Raw genomic sequence first — 14,471 nt, forward strand, 5'->3', positions numbered from 1 at the left:
TTAAAAAGGAAATGAGGGTGGACGTGTCGGGTTTATCTCCACATCTTGAGAAACTGTGCAGTGTACGCTCATCTCTCACCCTGATTATTATTAATAAAGTAAAAAAATGCTAAATAGTGAAGATATATGAGTTTTATTTTTTAACTCTTAGATATGAAATTGTCATATTTTTATTTAAGGTCGGGTGTCATAAAAAAATTTTAATTGAAAAAAAGGTACTATGAGTTGGAAAAATTTGCGAACCACTGATGAGAAGTAGTTGGAATATGGAAGTATCACAATTAAGTCACAATGGAGGGGAATTTGTTAAATGAAATTTTAAAATGCTAAAGTAAAAACAAAAACAAGGGTATAATTTCAAACTATACAGTTCCTTTTTCATCATGATTAAGCAGAAAAGCAGGAAAACTAAATCAAACATTAATGGAAAAAACAGGAGCCCTACTGAAAGATTCCAAATTAGGAAAAAAAAGATAAGGAGAAGGTCTCAAAACTCCAGCTTGTTTGTTATATGATAGCTGATTAGTAGCATTTTGTAGAATATCAACAGAAAAATGGAATAAAAAAAAATCTTATATAACAGATTGAAAATTTTTGGAACTACTACATTTATTTGGATAAATTAACTAATTAGAAATTTAATTCACAATGTGAAAATTATATTTTTGGTGAATCTGAAATAAATGGCTATAGACTATGGGAGAGAAATGAAAAAAAAAATTTTTAAAAATTGTGTGCTTATCATTACAGCATGGTTAGCAAACCTTAAGCTCGGAAAAAATTTCATCAGTTGCAATACAATTGGATTGCAACTGATGAAATTTTATATTATGTAAATGGAGGAAAATATGAATTAAAAGAAAAAATATAAATACAAAAATAATTCATTGGATTAAAAACTATAAAGTAAAATTTTAGAAAATAATTCTGTGGATTAAAAACTATAAAATAAAATTTTAGATAATAATCAAGATAAAAGTATCTCTAGTATGCAAGATGATGATTCAGAAATGGATTATGAGAATGGAAATGGAGGTGACATGAGCCTGCAGTATGATGTCCAAAATTACAGAAAACTGTCTGAAAAGGGAGAAAGAGCTACCATATATTTCCACAATAGTTGAAAAAATGGCCCTCAAAATCCACAGTCCTTTTATAGGACAAAAGCAGAAAAAAATTAGATTTAAATTTATATAAATTAAAACCATAATAAAATAAAATAAATAACACAATAAGGTATTCAAAATCCTGCAAAATCGTCACATTCATCATCTAAGGCATATACCTCCTTCAAGTACATCCTCACTTTAGTTGTTGAGTAGCTCGTCATGCATGTCCCATTCTGTACCTAGCGAGTCAGTTTCCACTTCGTAATCAACATGCCATAGCAAATCATTCTCAGTGCCATCCATAGCATTAGAAATTTCACAGCAATTGAAGTATATCATTTTCACTTTCAATTTTTGTCATAATCTGATCATGAAATCACATAGCACATCATTTGTCACAGCCCACATAGCTCCCATGCAATTTGTCACCACTCACCATCCAGTAATTTCATTGTTCACGCATGTGATCTTTGAATGATCAATTCAGAGAAAGGTCTAAAGGTTATAGCACCAGAGTTAAACCATCTGGTATAACAGCAATCTTAGTACAGTTCCATGATAAGTGATTTTTAATGTTCTCAGTTACACGACTGCGAAAATCATCCACACCAAAAAACTGTGTCATTTCATAGAGCTCCTGGTTGACTCTGCCACATATTTTCCATCTACAATTTTACACACTTCTCATTGGTCCAACCCTTTTCATGAAAATGTATGAAAATGCCTGGTAGGAATTTTATTTTAGGTGTAGTTTTCCTCTTGAAAATGACCATGGGTTTCAATTTTGTTTCATCTGCTATACATGTCGATCTTTTCACCATACTTCTGACTTGAAAAGGTTTTGCACATTTTGTTTCCAGAGTTCTATTATTTATTAAGTCAAAATTCATTAGTGTTTCATCCATGTTTTTAATCTTAGATAATGAAAAGTTGTATTTTTGCCTCATACCAATAACAAACTCATGAAAAATAATGACTTTATGGTCAAGACCTTGTTATAATTCCTGCACAATTTTTCTTTTCCATCATATTATCAGATTTTTTTTTTTCTTTTATGAAACGACTGCACCAACCTACTGTTTTTTTTTTTTTTTTTAAATTCTTTGCCTTTTTCTGGAATGTCCCATTCCACTTCATTGTGTAAGCCCTAATCATATTTCTTGTAACAAAATAGCAATATTTCCTAAATATGGCAAGCAAGCTATTCTCCTCTTCTCATAAAATATTTTATCATTGGCCCTTTTTTAACAGCATCTTCATTCATTCTCCAATCTCTTACCATCTTTTCTATCATATTGAAAGCCCTTACTGCAGCATAGTTGTGCGATTCTTTAGCCTGTTTTATGACTTTTTAACTTGAAGCTTCCTTCATATTTCCTTCTTTTTGGTTCCACGATTAAGCCTATATATTACAAATTTAATGTCCAATTACAATTACAGTGCAAACTGTTTGAACATATGACATGACCTACAACAAAACTTGTTGGGAGTACAAATGAGTTCATGATTCAGCATATGCTGCCAGATGCAAGAAAATGGAATATGCTCCAGATGATAACTGCTGATCTAAACTAAATTCATGGGCCACTAACAGTTTGGTGGTTGTCTAATAGGATATATATATATATATATACTAAAACTATAAAAGAAAAATTTATACCTTGTATTATCTGAATGTCATGTTATCTGCAGAAATAAACAGCAGAGAGAATTATCTTGCTTTAGCATATGCTTAATCCTTTACGGATGCACAGCAGACATTTTTTTCATAATAAAGTAAGTGGAAGATCATGACCCTTATTTTCACTTCACTGAATAAAATACCTCTATATTTAAGAAGTAAAAACATTAATTAGCATAAATCTGTGATCTCTAATTTGGTTATACAGCCATCATTTTGCTCGACGTACATCTCAAATTGAAACATTCTACATCATCACTGATTTTCCACCTACTGAATAACTTAATCCTGAGACCAAACTGGCAAATCATTTGTTATTATTTTTTGCTTTCATCACGACTGTCAACTCATGGCAGCTGGAGTAATCATGTACCAATGTCTAATTTTTTTTTTTTTTTTTTTTTTTTTTTTTTTTTTTTTTTTTTTTTTTTTTACATATTAGTAAGAGAATACCAAACAGCATGCATACTTCTCAACCTACAACACTCAAAAATCAGGAGATTTTTGTTAAGAAATAAGGAGTAACAAAATGACAGAAAGCATCTTTCAGTTTTCCAATTAATTTCCATTGGGTTAAAGCCTTGCTAATTTTATAACTTTATCCAAATTTATATAAGTAGGTATTTTATAACTTTCAACACAGCATTTTGTCTTAACTCTAGAAGCATTTACTTTTTCCTTACAAAGTATAAGAAGTGGGTTCCACTGACTGAGGATTCTAGATAAGAATTTCTCTAAAGATAGCCAGCATGTGCATACATGTTTAAAAAATTTTCTTATTTCCATATTATGCAGCTGTTGGAATTAGTTCATCCATTTAAAACTCTTTTTCAAGATGATAATAAATATAAAAAATGTGTCCATCCATACTTACTGGCAAAGAAGCTGCCCTTTTTATAACTGCTAAATTTAAGAGGTGACAGGTGTAGCTGATAATTTGCAAATCTGAATTTTCTTTTATTAAGATGACTGTAATACCAGTCTACAAACCTACCATTACTGGTGCATTGTAGACACCAAGTGCTAAGCCAGAGGACTTGCATTTTCTTTTAAAGTTTTAATAATTAACTGTGCTATGTTAATGCCTGTTGAATCTCCTTCTAAAATAGGACAGAAAGTACACTACACTCAATTTCTGAGGACTCTGGCAAACAAAGAAATAACAAGTGGATACAGTTTTGCCCTAGTAGTATTGATTCCATCCATACAGAGGCAGAATGGAGCTGTTTTAATACAGTCAATAACTTAAGATTTGCTTTTCACATCCACTTCTTTTAACTCTTGACTTTAAACATATGCACTATGTTAACATAATTCAAAACTATAAAAAATTACTAATGTATCATATATTGATATAAAATAAAATTAAATACGAACATTTAACTGATTGTTATACACTATTACTTAAATCTTCATTAAAAGTTCTACAACGTACTAAATTTCTTAAATCTTCATTAATGTCTACAGTAGATTAAGAAAATTCATATAAAATTTAATAAGAAAAACTGTTAAAAATCACTAGGGGTGAGGGATGGATTCTGTATTCCATTAATGCAATAAATTTGAATAAGGTACGAGATCCAGAATCGTGGGGGCCTCAGTGATGCCAGATCTCGGAAATTCGCAACTTTTAAATCATTAGTTTAAATCTAGAAAGGTGAGATGTATACATGACAACACTGAGACTTCATTGACTGTTCTGGTCAAAGAGAAAAGTATGTTAATCTCTGGAACAAGGCAGCACCAGACCAAGTGCGGCCGCATCTTGTAGCAGAATTTAGGGACAACAAAAATTTTAGAATTTAGAGGAGCATCAAGCAGCAAAATTAAGGATGGCAAAATTTTTAGATTTTAGGAGAGCAGTTAGGCAGCAGAATTTACAGGCTATAAAATGTTTAGAATTAGGGAGTATTGGTCATAAAAATTTAAAACCCACAGAGCAACAAATGGGTGGTGAAATGGGGCAGTGCATGCGGTGGCAAAATGCAGTACTGGTCCTGCCTACCTACTCAAGGGTTGGAAGTGTAATTGTGGCCAACATTATTCTGATGCGAGTCCAATGTATTGTTATTGGCTATAATGCAACTCCCCAGCCAGCAAGTGTTTGAGAGTGATATGCTGCTAGAATCTCAATCAGGAGAAAAATAGAATTTATGGCCCACCTGCTTCCCTTTGTTGAGTATTATATTCTCCATGCCTAGATTTTGTACGGTATGAGGAGCTTTTTATTACATTTTATTTATTTATTTATTGCCTGTTGGTCTGCAGATCCGGATATTGGAAGTGTGGATTTCACACTTTTTACTGTATTACTGGGAAACATCTTCTTTGGTAGTTCTGCTTAGTAAATGGCAAAAATTTTAAACTGGAGATCCTATTATCTACTGGGAGACTGGGAGAAGGGATGAAAAACTGGCAGAGCTGGCAACTATGGTTAAGAATATTATTTGGAATATTAATGGATTTCACACTTTTTACTGTATTACTGGGAAACATCTTCTTTGGTAGTTCTGCTTAGTAAATGGCAAAAATTTTAAACTGGAGATCCTATTATCTACTGGGATACTGGGAGAAGGGATGAAAAACTGGCAGAGCTGGCAACTATGGTTAAGAATATTATTTATAACACTAGTTAAAAACAAGTTTCAAATGATGCAATTCAGCACGAAAACTGCTTTTCTGTGTAGAAACATAAAAGCAGATACACACAGGAAAGTTCAAAAGAAATAAAATATTATAATTTGAAAAGCGCCTTTCAGTTAGACTGTTTGCTTCATACAATTTCTAAAAAGAAAAGATTTCATTCAAACCAAATGTGACAGAAGTGTTTTTGAAATATATTATTCTTTAATGATTTCAGCAATATTTGCTGACCCTTTCGAGATGGCATGCATTTCTTTAAAATGTTCCCTCGGGATGGATGGGAGTCAAAAGGAATCGTCAAATAGAATGGGGGCTTTGTGTCACTGAGCTTAAAGGAATCGTCAAATAGAATGGGAGCTCTGTGTCACTGAGCCTAACTTTATGGGGAGAATCAAAAAAAAAAAAAAAAAAAAGAAAGAAAGAAGAAGTTTCGGTCCTAACATCAAAACTTTTCGTACTATTTTAAATTATTACTTAATTAGTATTTTTAGATTATACTATTTTAGATTATTAAAATTAACATTTAATAATCTTTTTCCTTTACTTTACATGAAAATGTATAAAAGATTGCTTGCTTCAAGAAATAATGTCCAGAAGCTCTATTCAAATTATATCAAAGTTTTAATTGGCAAAATACATTTATAAATTTTTAAAAATACAAGAAAGACAATTTACAAGAAGAAATAACAGAACCTTCAATGTGAAGTGGAAGGCAGACACTCAGTGAGCTCACTCTCTTACAAAATGTTCATATCTGAATCACTAAAATATGGCTCTTTAACTCTAGAAAATGAATCATGAATCTCATTCATGTCACTAATTGGCTCATTTACCATACCAGTATATCATTCCTTTGATAAATAATGCTTGCTCGCCATAATAAACTTAAGTCGAGGCTTTCCAAAATAAAAAAGGAAATACAGAAAAGGTAACCGATAAAAGCAATGCAAAGCATAATAGAAACTTAGATAGTAGCCCTAAAAGATCGTAAATAGTATTAAAAAAAAAGGATTCAAAGGGATATCAGAAATGTCCATGTTTTTATTATGTGGCGAGTTAATGAGCCTGAGCTCTATTTATTACACTTCTCCTCCCTGCCCCACAATATCTGACACCAACGTTATGCAGAATGTGATCAAACTGAACGTCAGAATCCTAAAACTATATAAAGTTCAAAAGTAACGGACACAGAACACCATCTAGTTGTCTATGAAAAATGTTTCAGCTTCATAAACATTACACCCTCTCTTGTACATATAGGAAAAAAAAAGATCATGACATTTTAATTTAATATGTGAAAGATAAGTGAGAAATGGAAGAAATGCAGTTCTGGTATTCTGCAGCACAAACTGTTGTTTCAAAGGATGGTAGAAATAAGAATCAAAATGAAAATAATGGTAGAAATAAGAATCAAATGTTTTTCCAGAACTAACAGCATATTAGTATTTCATGCACTTGTAGCAACACTAATCTCACATTTTGAGGTCATTACTGAAGTAAAGAGAAATTTAAAATGCAACAAAGCTGCAGTAATATTCCCCAAAGCCACTATTAGCCAATATTGCTTAATAACGTATTTATGACTATTAATTTGAGGTATAATTTCGTAGATTTTGAGGTTTTCTGTAAGCTGAGGAACACATAGGATTCTGCATTTAACATTTCCATTCTCTGTATTTAATTATGGCTACACAATGCTGCAATTGTATACGAAAAAAAATTATCCTGTCTGAACTGTTATTTTGGCTGAATTACAAACAACTGTCACTTCACTTAACACAGTGTTTCTTAACCTTTCTAGCGAGTTGCACCCCATTGAATCTGAAAATATATCTTCGCACCCCATTGAAAAATGTGTTTTAATTTTTTTAATCTAGAAAAATACATTTTTTGCGAAATTTATTGTTTATTGAAAAACGTACATTTTATATAAATGCAAAACAATATTATTTTTATTAATGACTAGTCTGTTGTTTGTTCATTATGATACTGCCGAAGCGAGGTTCCTTTTTTGAAAGACATACGCGTAAGTCATCATTTGCACTTAAGCGATTTTTCGCTTTAGTTCTTATATGCAAAAGCGGTGAAAATCCCATTTCGCACAAGTAGGTGGTAGCAAAGGGTAAGAGTAATTGCGGTGCTCCGTTCACCAACTCTGGATAACGTTGTAACTGTGAACATCAGAATTCTTGCAATTCTAATTGTTCGAATTCCATTTGAATATGTCCACTTGCTCCCATTTCAATAAGTTGATCTTTTTTCAAGTCACTATCATCCATCAAATTTAAGTCAAATAGAAATAGTTCCAGTATCCATCTCTCAGTTTTGGTAATATTTCCGGTAGAAAAATATCCATTGAATGATTTGCTCGATCGTCTCAAATGTATTACAATTTTGGGTATAATTGTATTCTTTTCATTTTTCGCAATAACAGAATTAAGCAAGGGAAAGTTTGCAAAATTCCCCTTTTCTACTCGACGTACCAAATTTCTAATTCTGCGATAAATGAAGATAATTTTTCACTAGATATTATTATATTTACACCAAATCCTTGCATTGATAAATTCAATTCATTTAAATGGCTAAATATGTCTGCTGAGTAGGCCAGCCTCAGCATTGCATCATTACTCTCAAAATCTTTTACTAAATAACAGTTTTGAATAGTCAGTAATTGAATAATTTCCTCATGCAATTCAAAAACTCTGTTAAGCATGCGACCGTTAGATAACCATCCGTATTTTGGTGTGATATAGGAGCATGGTATGATCAGCACCGATTTCTTCGCAAAATGCATGAAAAATGCGATGATTAAGCACTCGCCTTCGGATGTATTTTACTACATTTACTGCTGTAGTTAGATGTTGTTTTAAACTTTCTGGCAATGCTTTCGACGCCAGTGCATGACGATGCAACATGCAATGTGTCATTATAACTTCTGATAATTAATTCTCTTTCCATGTGTGGAAAAAATCCTGAATTTTTGCCTAACGTTGCTGGGGCTCCGTTGGCTACTATTATCAACATCAGTTGACTCATCCAGTTGCATGCTTATTTTTAGTGGACTGATTTTTATGTCTTCAATTACTTGCATTAAAATATCTTCACTGAGATCTTGTATTCGCGATCGTATAATATCATTCGATAATGAAATCTGTTGGATTTTTTTTATGTGCTTTCGAATCTAAAACTGTTTTAGCAATAATTAAAGCAGAAGGTTTAATCAGCTCTTCAGCGATCATGTGAGGTTTCTTTCTTTTACATAAATATGCCGCTTGATATGCGCTTCTAATAAAGGTTTTTTGAATTGCTGGTCCGCACAATTTTAGGATATTTCCACTGGTATCAAACCGAGCCTTCTTTGACTTCAAGCTGTTCATGCTATGCGCTTTTTCGCCCCCATGCAGATTGTGGAAATGCTCTAATAACTTTGAGATTGCTGTTTGAAAATATCTTGGAACACAAGATGCATTGTGGTCGTTGCGTGCCATCTTTTTCGGTTGTGCAGGTAAATCCATAACCGGCATACTTATCGTTCCATTGTCGTTTTTTCGACATAGTGGAGTTCACTATAATCGATTTAATTATTTAGAAATAATGTAATATAATATATATAATGTTCTTACGTTTGTAATATCACTGAATCCTATTCGGCTTGAACAGGCAATTAAGAATGTATTAGTCTCAAGAGGTTTCTGGACAAGTCAAAATACACAATACACATATCGCAGACACAATAGTTGACTCAACTTGACTCAACCTAACACAGGCGCAGTAGATGCAGATACAAATCTGTGAATCCGTAGATTCCATTGGAGTAGCACATATTGAACTCAGTGCATGTGCAAGCTAGGATAACGTTCTCCGCTTGTATTCCCACAAAGTGTTTTTTTCTTTTCTCCGTCACCTAGCTGCTTGTTCGTGTTTGTTTGTAGCGTTTCATGCCTTTTCGTAGCGTAGTGTATACGCCCATCGGCACCGGCTCTTTCCTGAGCTAGGTGCTACCAATTTCTATGAGCTTCAATATTGGGGACACTATTGCAGATTTCAAATATTTATTATAATAAATTTAATAAATGATATTTAATAATTTTTATGGTTAGGTAGGGGCTTCTTCCTCACCCCCCAAAATACATTCCCGCCCCCCCCCCCCGGTGAAGAACCACCGACTTAACACAACTCATGAAACGTACAGCACCTTTTTCCCTTGTCCTCTATTTTAAACCATGAATAAGTAAAGCTGTTGATGATGAATCAACACATACAAGGATATGATTGTATAAAGCGGGAAAAAAAAGGGACAGATCTATCTCTCATTCTACTGGGCCGACTGATGAAATTCAAACAGCGTTTCATTATATCTTGAAAGCACGACTTGGAATATATATTAGATTTATATATAGCATTGCTCAAACATAAGTATTTTGATACAAAATTGGACTTTTTCTGAAATAACATACCAATTTTTACCACATTTCAATTCTACAACTCAAATTATGCCTATATATTAAATTTCGTAATTTTTGGCGAGAAATTTATGGAGAAATTTAAAATTTATCGTGGTGAATTTTTTTTTAGTTCGCACAAGAATAATTCACTTGGCGAACTTCTTAATTTATAGCAACCTATTTTCCTTTGCCTTTTTCCTTTGTGCACAAGTGGGGGGGAAGTCATAGTTCATACTTTCAAATAATTTTAACAAAGTGCGTACACCACATTTTCATTATTATCGCTTATAACAAAGATGCCAAATTTCAAAACACACCAAAATGTAAATTCACGTATATCTTAGGAAATTTTGAATAAAAACTCTAATTTTTTGCAGGTATGCTTAGAAATACATCTGCTGTTAAGGTTATGGCAGAACTTTTATAGGTAATAATTCAAAATGATTTTCGAAAAATTTATAAAAATTATTTTATAATAAATCATAAAAAATAGGCGAATTTTATTTGGAATGAACCTAAATTTCAAAATATGAAAGGAAGAATCAAGTAAGTTTAATAAAAAAAAAAAGAGAGATAGAAATACCCAATTCAATTAACACTGAGGAGATAAAATTTTGAGAGCTAATTTTTAAAAAACTACTGGTGTGATTTTTACAAAACTTGGCAATTTGGCATAATTTGAATCATAGAATCACAATATGGAAAAAAATTGGCATGTCATTTCAGAAAAAGTCCAATTTTGTGTCGAAATACCTATGTTAGAGCAATGCTATATACAGTCAAAAGTCGTTAATTCGGACATCCATAATCCGGAATGATCTATAATCCGGACCTCAAAGCTAAAAACTTTCTGCACATGCGCCGCGTTGGCACATGCGCACAGGCGTTTTATGCGTGCGCGTTAAGACCTTGATTACTGCGCATATGCGTGTGCGCAAGTGCAGAATACGTTTTAGCCTGCACGTTTAATGTATAACCGACGGTGTAAGCTAAAATTATCTAATTATCTATTTCAGTTAATATTGATGATTGTGTTGTTCCTTAATCTTCTAATTGGATCCAGCTTATTATTTTTTGCAGACTGTAAGAGCAATACTATAAAAGTAAACTTGAACTTTCGATTATGTCAAATAGAATTTCCGATGCTGGAACTTCCAAAGGATCTACAAAACGAAAGTATGTTTCGATGTCCAACAAACAAAAAGTGGAATTGCTGCAAAAAATGGATAAAGACATGAAGAATGTGACAGAGAGGTTAGTGAAAACGAAAAAATTTCGATTGACAAGTTAGTCGGTATTCTCGGCACAACAATTAACGGGACTTGAACAGCGGAACTTTGTAACTGAACAAGAAATTGTGTCTGTTTATAGAATGAAAGAGAAAGTATTATCACATAAAACGAAGCAACTTAAAACAACTTGAATTGAAAGAAATGTTTAATAAAGTAAACAAATAAATATTAAGGTTTTTTTTTTTTTTTTTTTTGTAAATTTTGATACCCTTTAGATCATAATTTTTCTTTATATCATAAATTACGGTTTCATATTTTTAATTTTAGAATTTCTGCATGCCATCTTATGAGATTTAAACTGATGATCTATAATCCAGAAAAATCGATAATCCGGAATCGCCGAAGTCCCGACGAGACCGGATTAACGACTTTTGACTGTATAAATCTTATACACACCCTAAGCCGCGCTTTTGAGACACGAGAAATGCAAGTTTAATTTCGCCAATCCGCCCAGTAGAACAAGAGATACAGAACTGTCCCCTCTTCTTTTTTTTTTTTTTTTTTCACAGTGTACAATGAATTTTGATGACCAAAATTCAAATAAACTGATCAACAATGGAATTTTTAATAAAAGTAAACATACTGAAGTATGGTATTATATTTTGTCATAAGAAGTGAAAGAAGGTAATGGTAATTTAATTTCAGTAACTTCTGATAATCACACAGCTAATATGCTTACTAAACCATTGGGTAAAATGAAGTTCAATAATTTTAATCAATGTATTCAATAGATTAAATAATAAATATTTTTGCTGACTAAGAAAGAATAAACTATTAAAACAAGTAACTAAAATATAAAACTGATTTAATTTTTTAATTTAACAAAAGACATAAAAATTAAAACACGTGGCGCAAAGGAGTAATTATGGCCTTTAAAAGAGTATCTTTTAAAACTTATTTATATTTAAAAAATAAATATAAAATTACTATGCCTTTTTCAAGATATTAACTTATCTTTAAAAATTAGACATATAAAATATATTAGAAAATTTAATAAAGACAGTGTGACTTTAAAATGACAAAGCTTATGTCGAGCATTTTAAATTCCACGGACTTTCCAAGTTACATTTTTATCGATATTTACTTCCTGTTGTTCGTTTCCATATAGTTGTAAGGGGTTGTTTGGCTTGCAAAGTTACGAGATTAATCATCATATAATGAACCCTATAAAGAACTCGGAACTTGTCTTTCCTTTTAAAGCATACATATAGTATTAAGTAGAAGAAACACTATATTGTTAACCAGCCATTGAGACTCATTTTAAATCCTTATACAGGATTCTGTTTTACCTCTTAAACAATAAGTGAAAAACACAGGACAACAAGAGAAAGCATCTTTTACTTCTTTCATTCAATATGTAAGGTAAAAATTCAACATACTTGTTGCCATTTACTAACACCTACATATCTTTACCACATAAAATTCATGAGTTTCTTAATTAATTGCTTAATTAACATTAATAAAAAAGGGGCTGATATACCATTTAAATAGTTTTGTATCAAAATATGATTTTTAAATATTAAATTCTAAGATGGTAAGCCCTGCACAAAATTTGTAAATTATATGCATGAGTCATACATGAAATTTTTTCATTTTGATTTTAAAAGAACATTGAAAATGTGAGGAACAAAACTTAAAAAGTGTCACATACCTCTCTTGTAACAAAACATTCAATAGGATATGTGAGCATAATTGTTATTGTAAATATCCAACGGGCAGCATTAGCCCAGTCATCATTCATACAGAAATTTTCTAGTAAATCACCTATCAAAAGAGTAATCGTTAAACAATAAGTATAAAAATATCTTAAATAGAAAAATAATTCAAAAATATTTTACTCACTTAACCAATAATACATAATAAAAATAACAAATTTAATACACCATATGTCTAACCCTAGCCAGGATTACTATAAATTCCCTTTTACTCAAATATGCTCCCTTTTTAAAAAATAAATGTTTGGGCAGATTTTTTTTCCAATAACAAATTGTCTGCACTAATAATCAAATAATTTATAAAATAATAAATAACTATAATAATTAATGTTAATAAATATAATTAATAATAATTATAAAAATAAGCACAGCTAAAAAATTAATAAATGTTACCTTGAACTAAGCCAGTAAATGTAACATATCCACATATTCCAAAAATTACAATGATAAGGCATGAAAAACCAATGCTTATATGAGTAACAAGATTCCATCGGGCCTGTGTAGGATTATCTAACACATCATATAATAGGAATGAATTGTGATGACACATGTAAGCTAAAAAAAGAATATTAAAGAAAAAATATATTACATAACAAATTTTCAGACAGAAAATAAAGTTTGTATCACTATATGAAAGTCGCTAACAAACTAAGAATAATTAATTGAAATAAATTGAAATTATTTCAATTCAATTAATTGAATTGAAATAATAATATATTAACATCAAATTCTTATTTGAGTTCCATAGAGGCTTAGGCATAATGCCAATGTTACATAAAAAAAATTGGAACTTTAAAGAAATTGGAACTTTAAAGAAATTTTGAAACATAATAGTAATTAGAACTTCCTGTTGAATCTCTGACAACTGGTGCTGGAGTAAATATTAAAATACGACAGTGTAAAATCTAGGAACTGGTGTCTGCAATTAAACTAAATTACATAAATTCATCATCTTTGTAAAGTAAATTAGCTTAAAATTCAAACTCTTTAAGTCAATATCATTGAGAATGCAGTGTAATAACTCTTCTCTGGTGCATTGGTATAAATCAAAAATACAACTTTCAATATAAATGAAAAAGTAATTCAGTTTAATTTTTTTTTTAAATGCTATAACCTTCCAACTTTTCTGAAAACATGTAAATCTCGTACGAATGCCAATACATAATAATTCCTGAACTCTAAAGATAGCCACTAATTCAATTCAGTGAAATACAAATACAGTACAAAGTCCGAGATCCGGACTCATCGCGACTTCAGTGATTCCAGATATTAGATCATCAGTTTAAATCTAGTAAGATGGCATGTAGAAATTATAAAATTAAAAATATGAAATTATGATTTATGAAATAATGAAGCATTTATGATCTAAAGCAGCAATTCTCAACCAGTGGCACGCAAGAGAGAAATAGGTGGTACGCAAAGAAACAGTATTTTTAACTATTAAATTCAGTAATTAAATACCCCAAATCTTATTGAAATTTTTTCTTATACACTCTAAATTTATGCTATCTGAGCTTTGTTCAAGATAAATAGCCGCTCATAGACTTCAGCAAAATAATCCCTTTTTATTTTCGCAAATATTTAGC

The 14,471-nt window shown here is 31.2% G+C and overlaps 1 protein-coding gene across 2 annotated transcripts in view; it reads right to left on the reverse strand.

Moving 5' to 3' along the window:
• Nucleotides 1-14,471, reverse strand: part of LOC118182530 (putative sodium-coupled neutral amino acid transporter 11) — a 99,766-nt gene that overhangs the window by 29,291 nt on the left and 56,004 nt on the right. For both annotated transcript variants that reach the window (XM_085808338.1, XM_085808337.1), the window contains exons 10-11: nt 13,279-13,440; nt 12,822-12,934 (exon numbers count right to left, since the gene is read on the reverse strand). In XM_085808338.1, the coding sequence (XP_085664464.1) occupies nt 12,822-12,934; nt 13,279-13,440 (275 nt within the window). The remainder of the gene's footprint in view (nt 1-12,821; nt 12,935-13,278; nt 13,441-14,471) is intronic.

The sequence above is a fragment of the Stegodyphus dumicola genome, chromosome X1 (genome assembly GCF_044657685.1).
Source record: "Stegodyphus dumicola isolate Sdum_Otavi_A_Nest chromosome X1, ASM4465768v1".
NCBI classification, from domain to species: Eukaryota; Metazoa; Arthropoda; class Arachnida; order Araneae; family Eresidae; genus Stegodyphus; species Stegodyphus dumicola.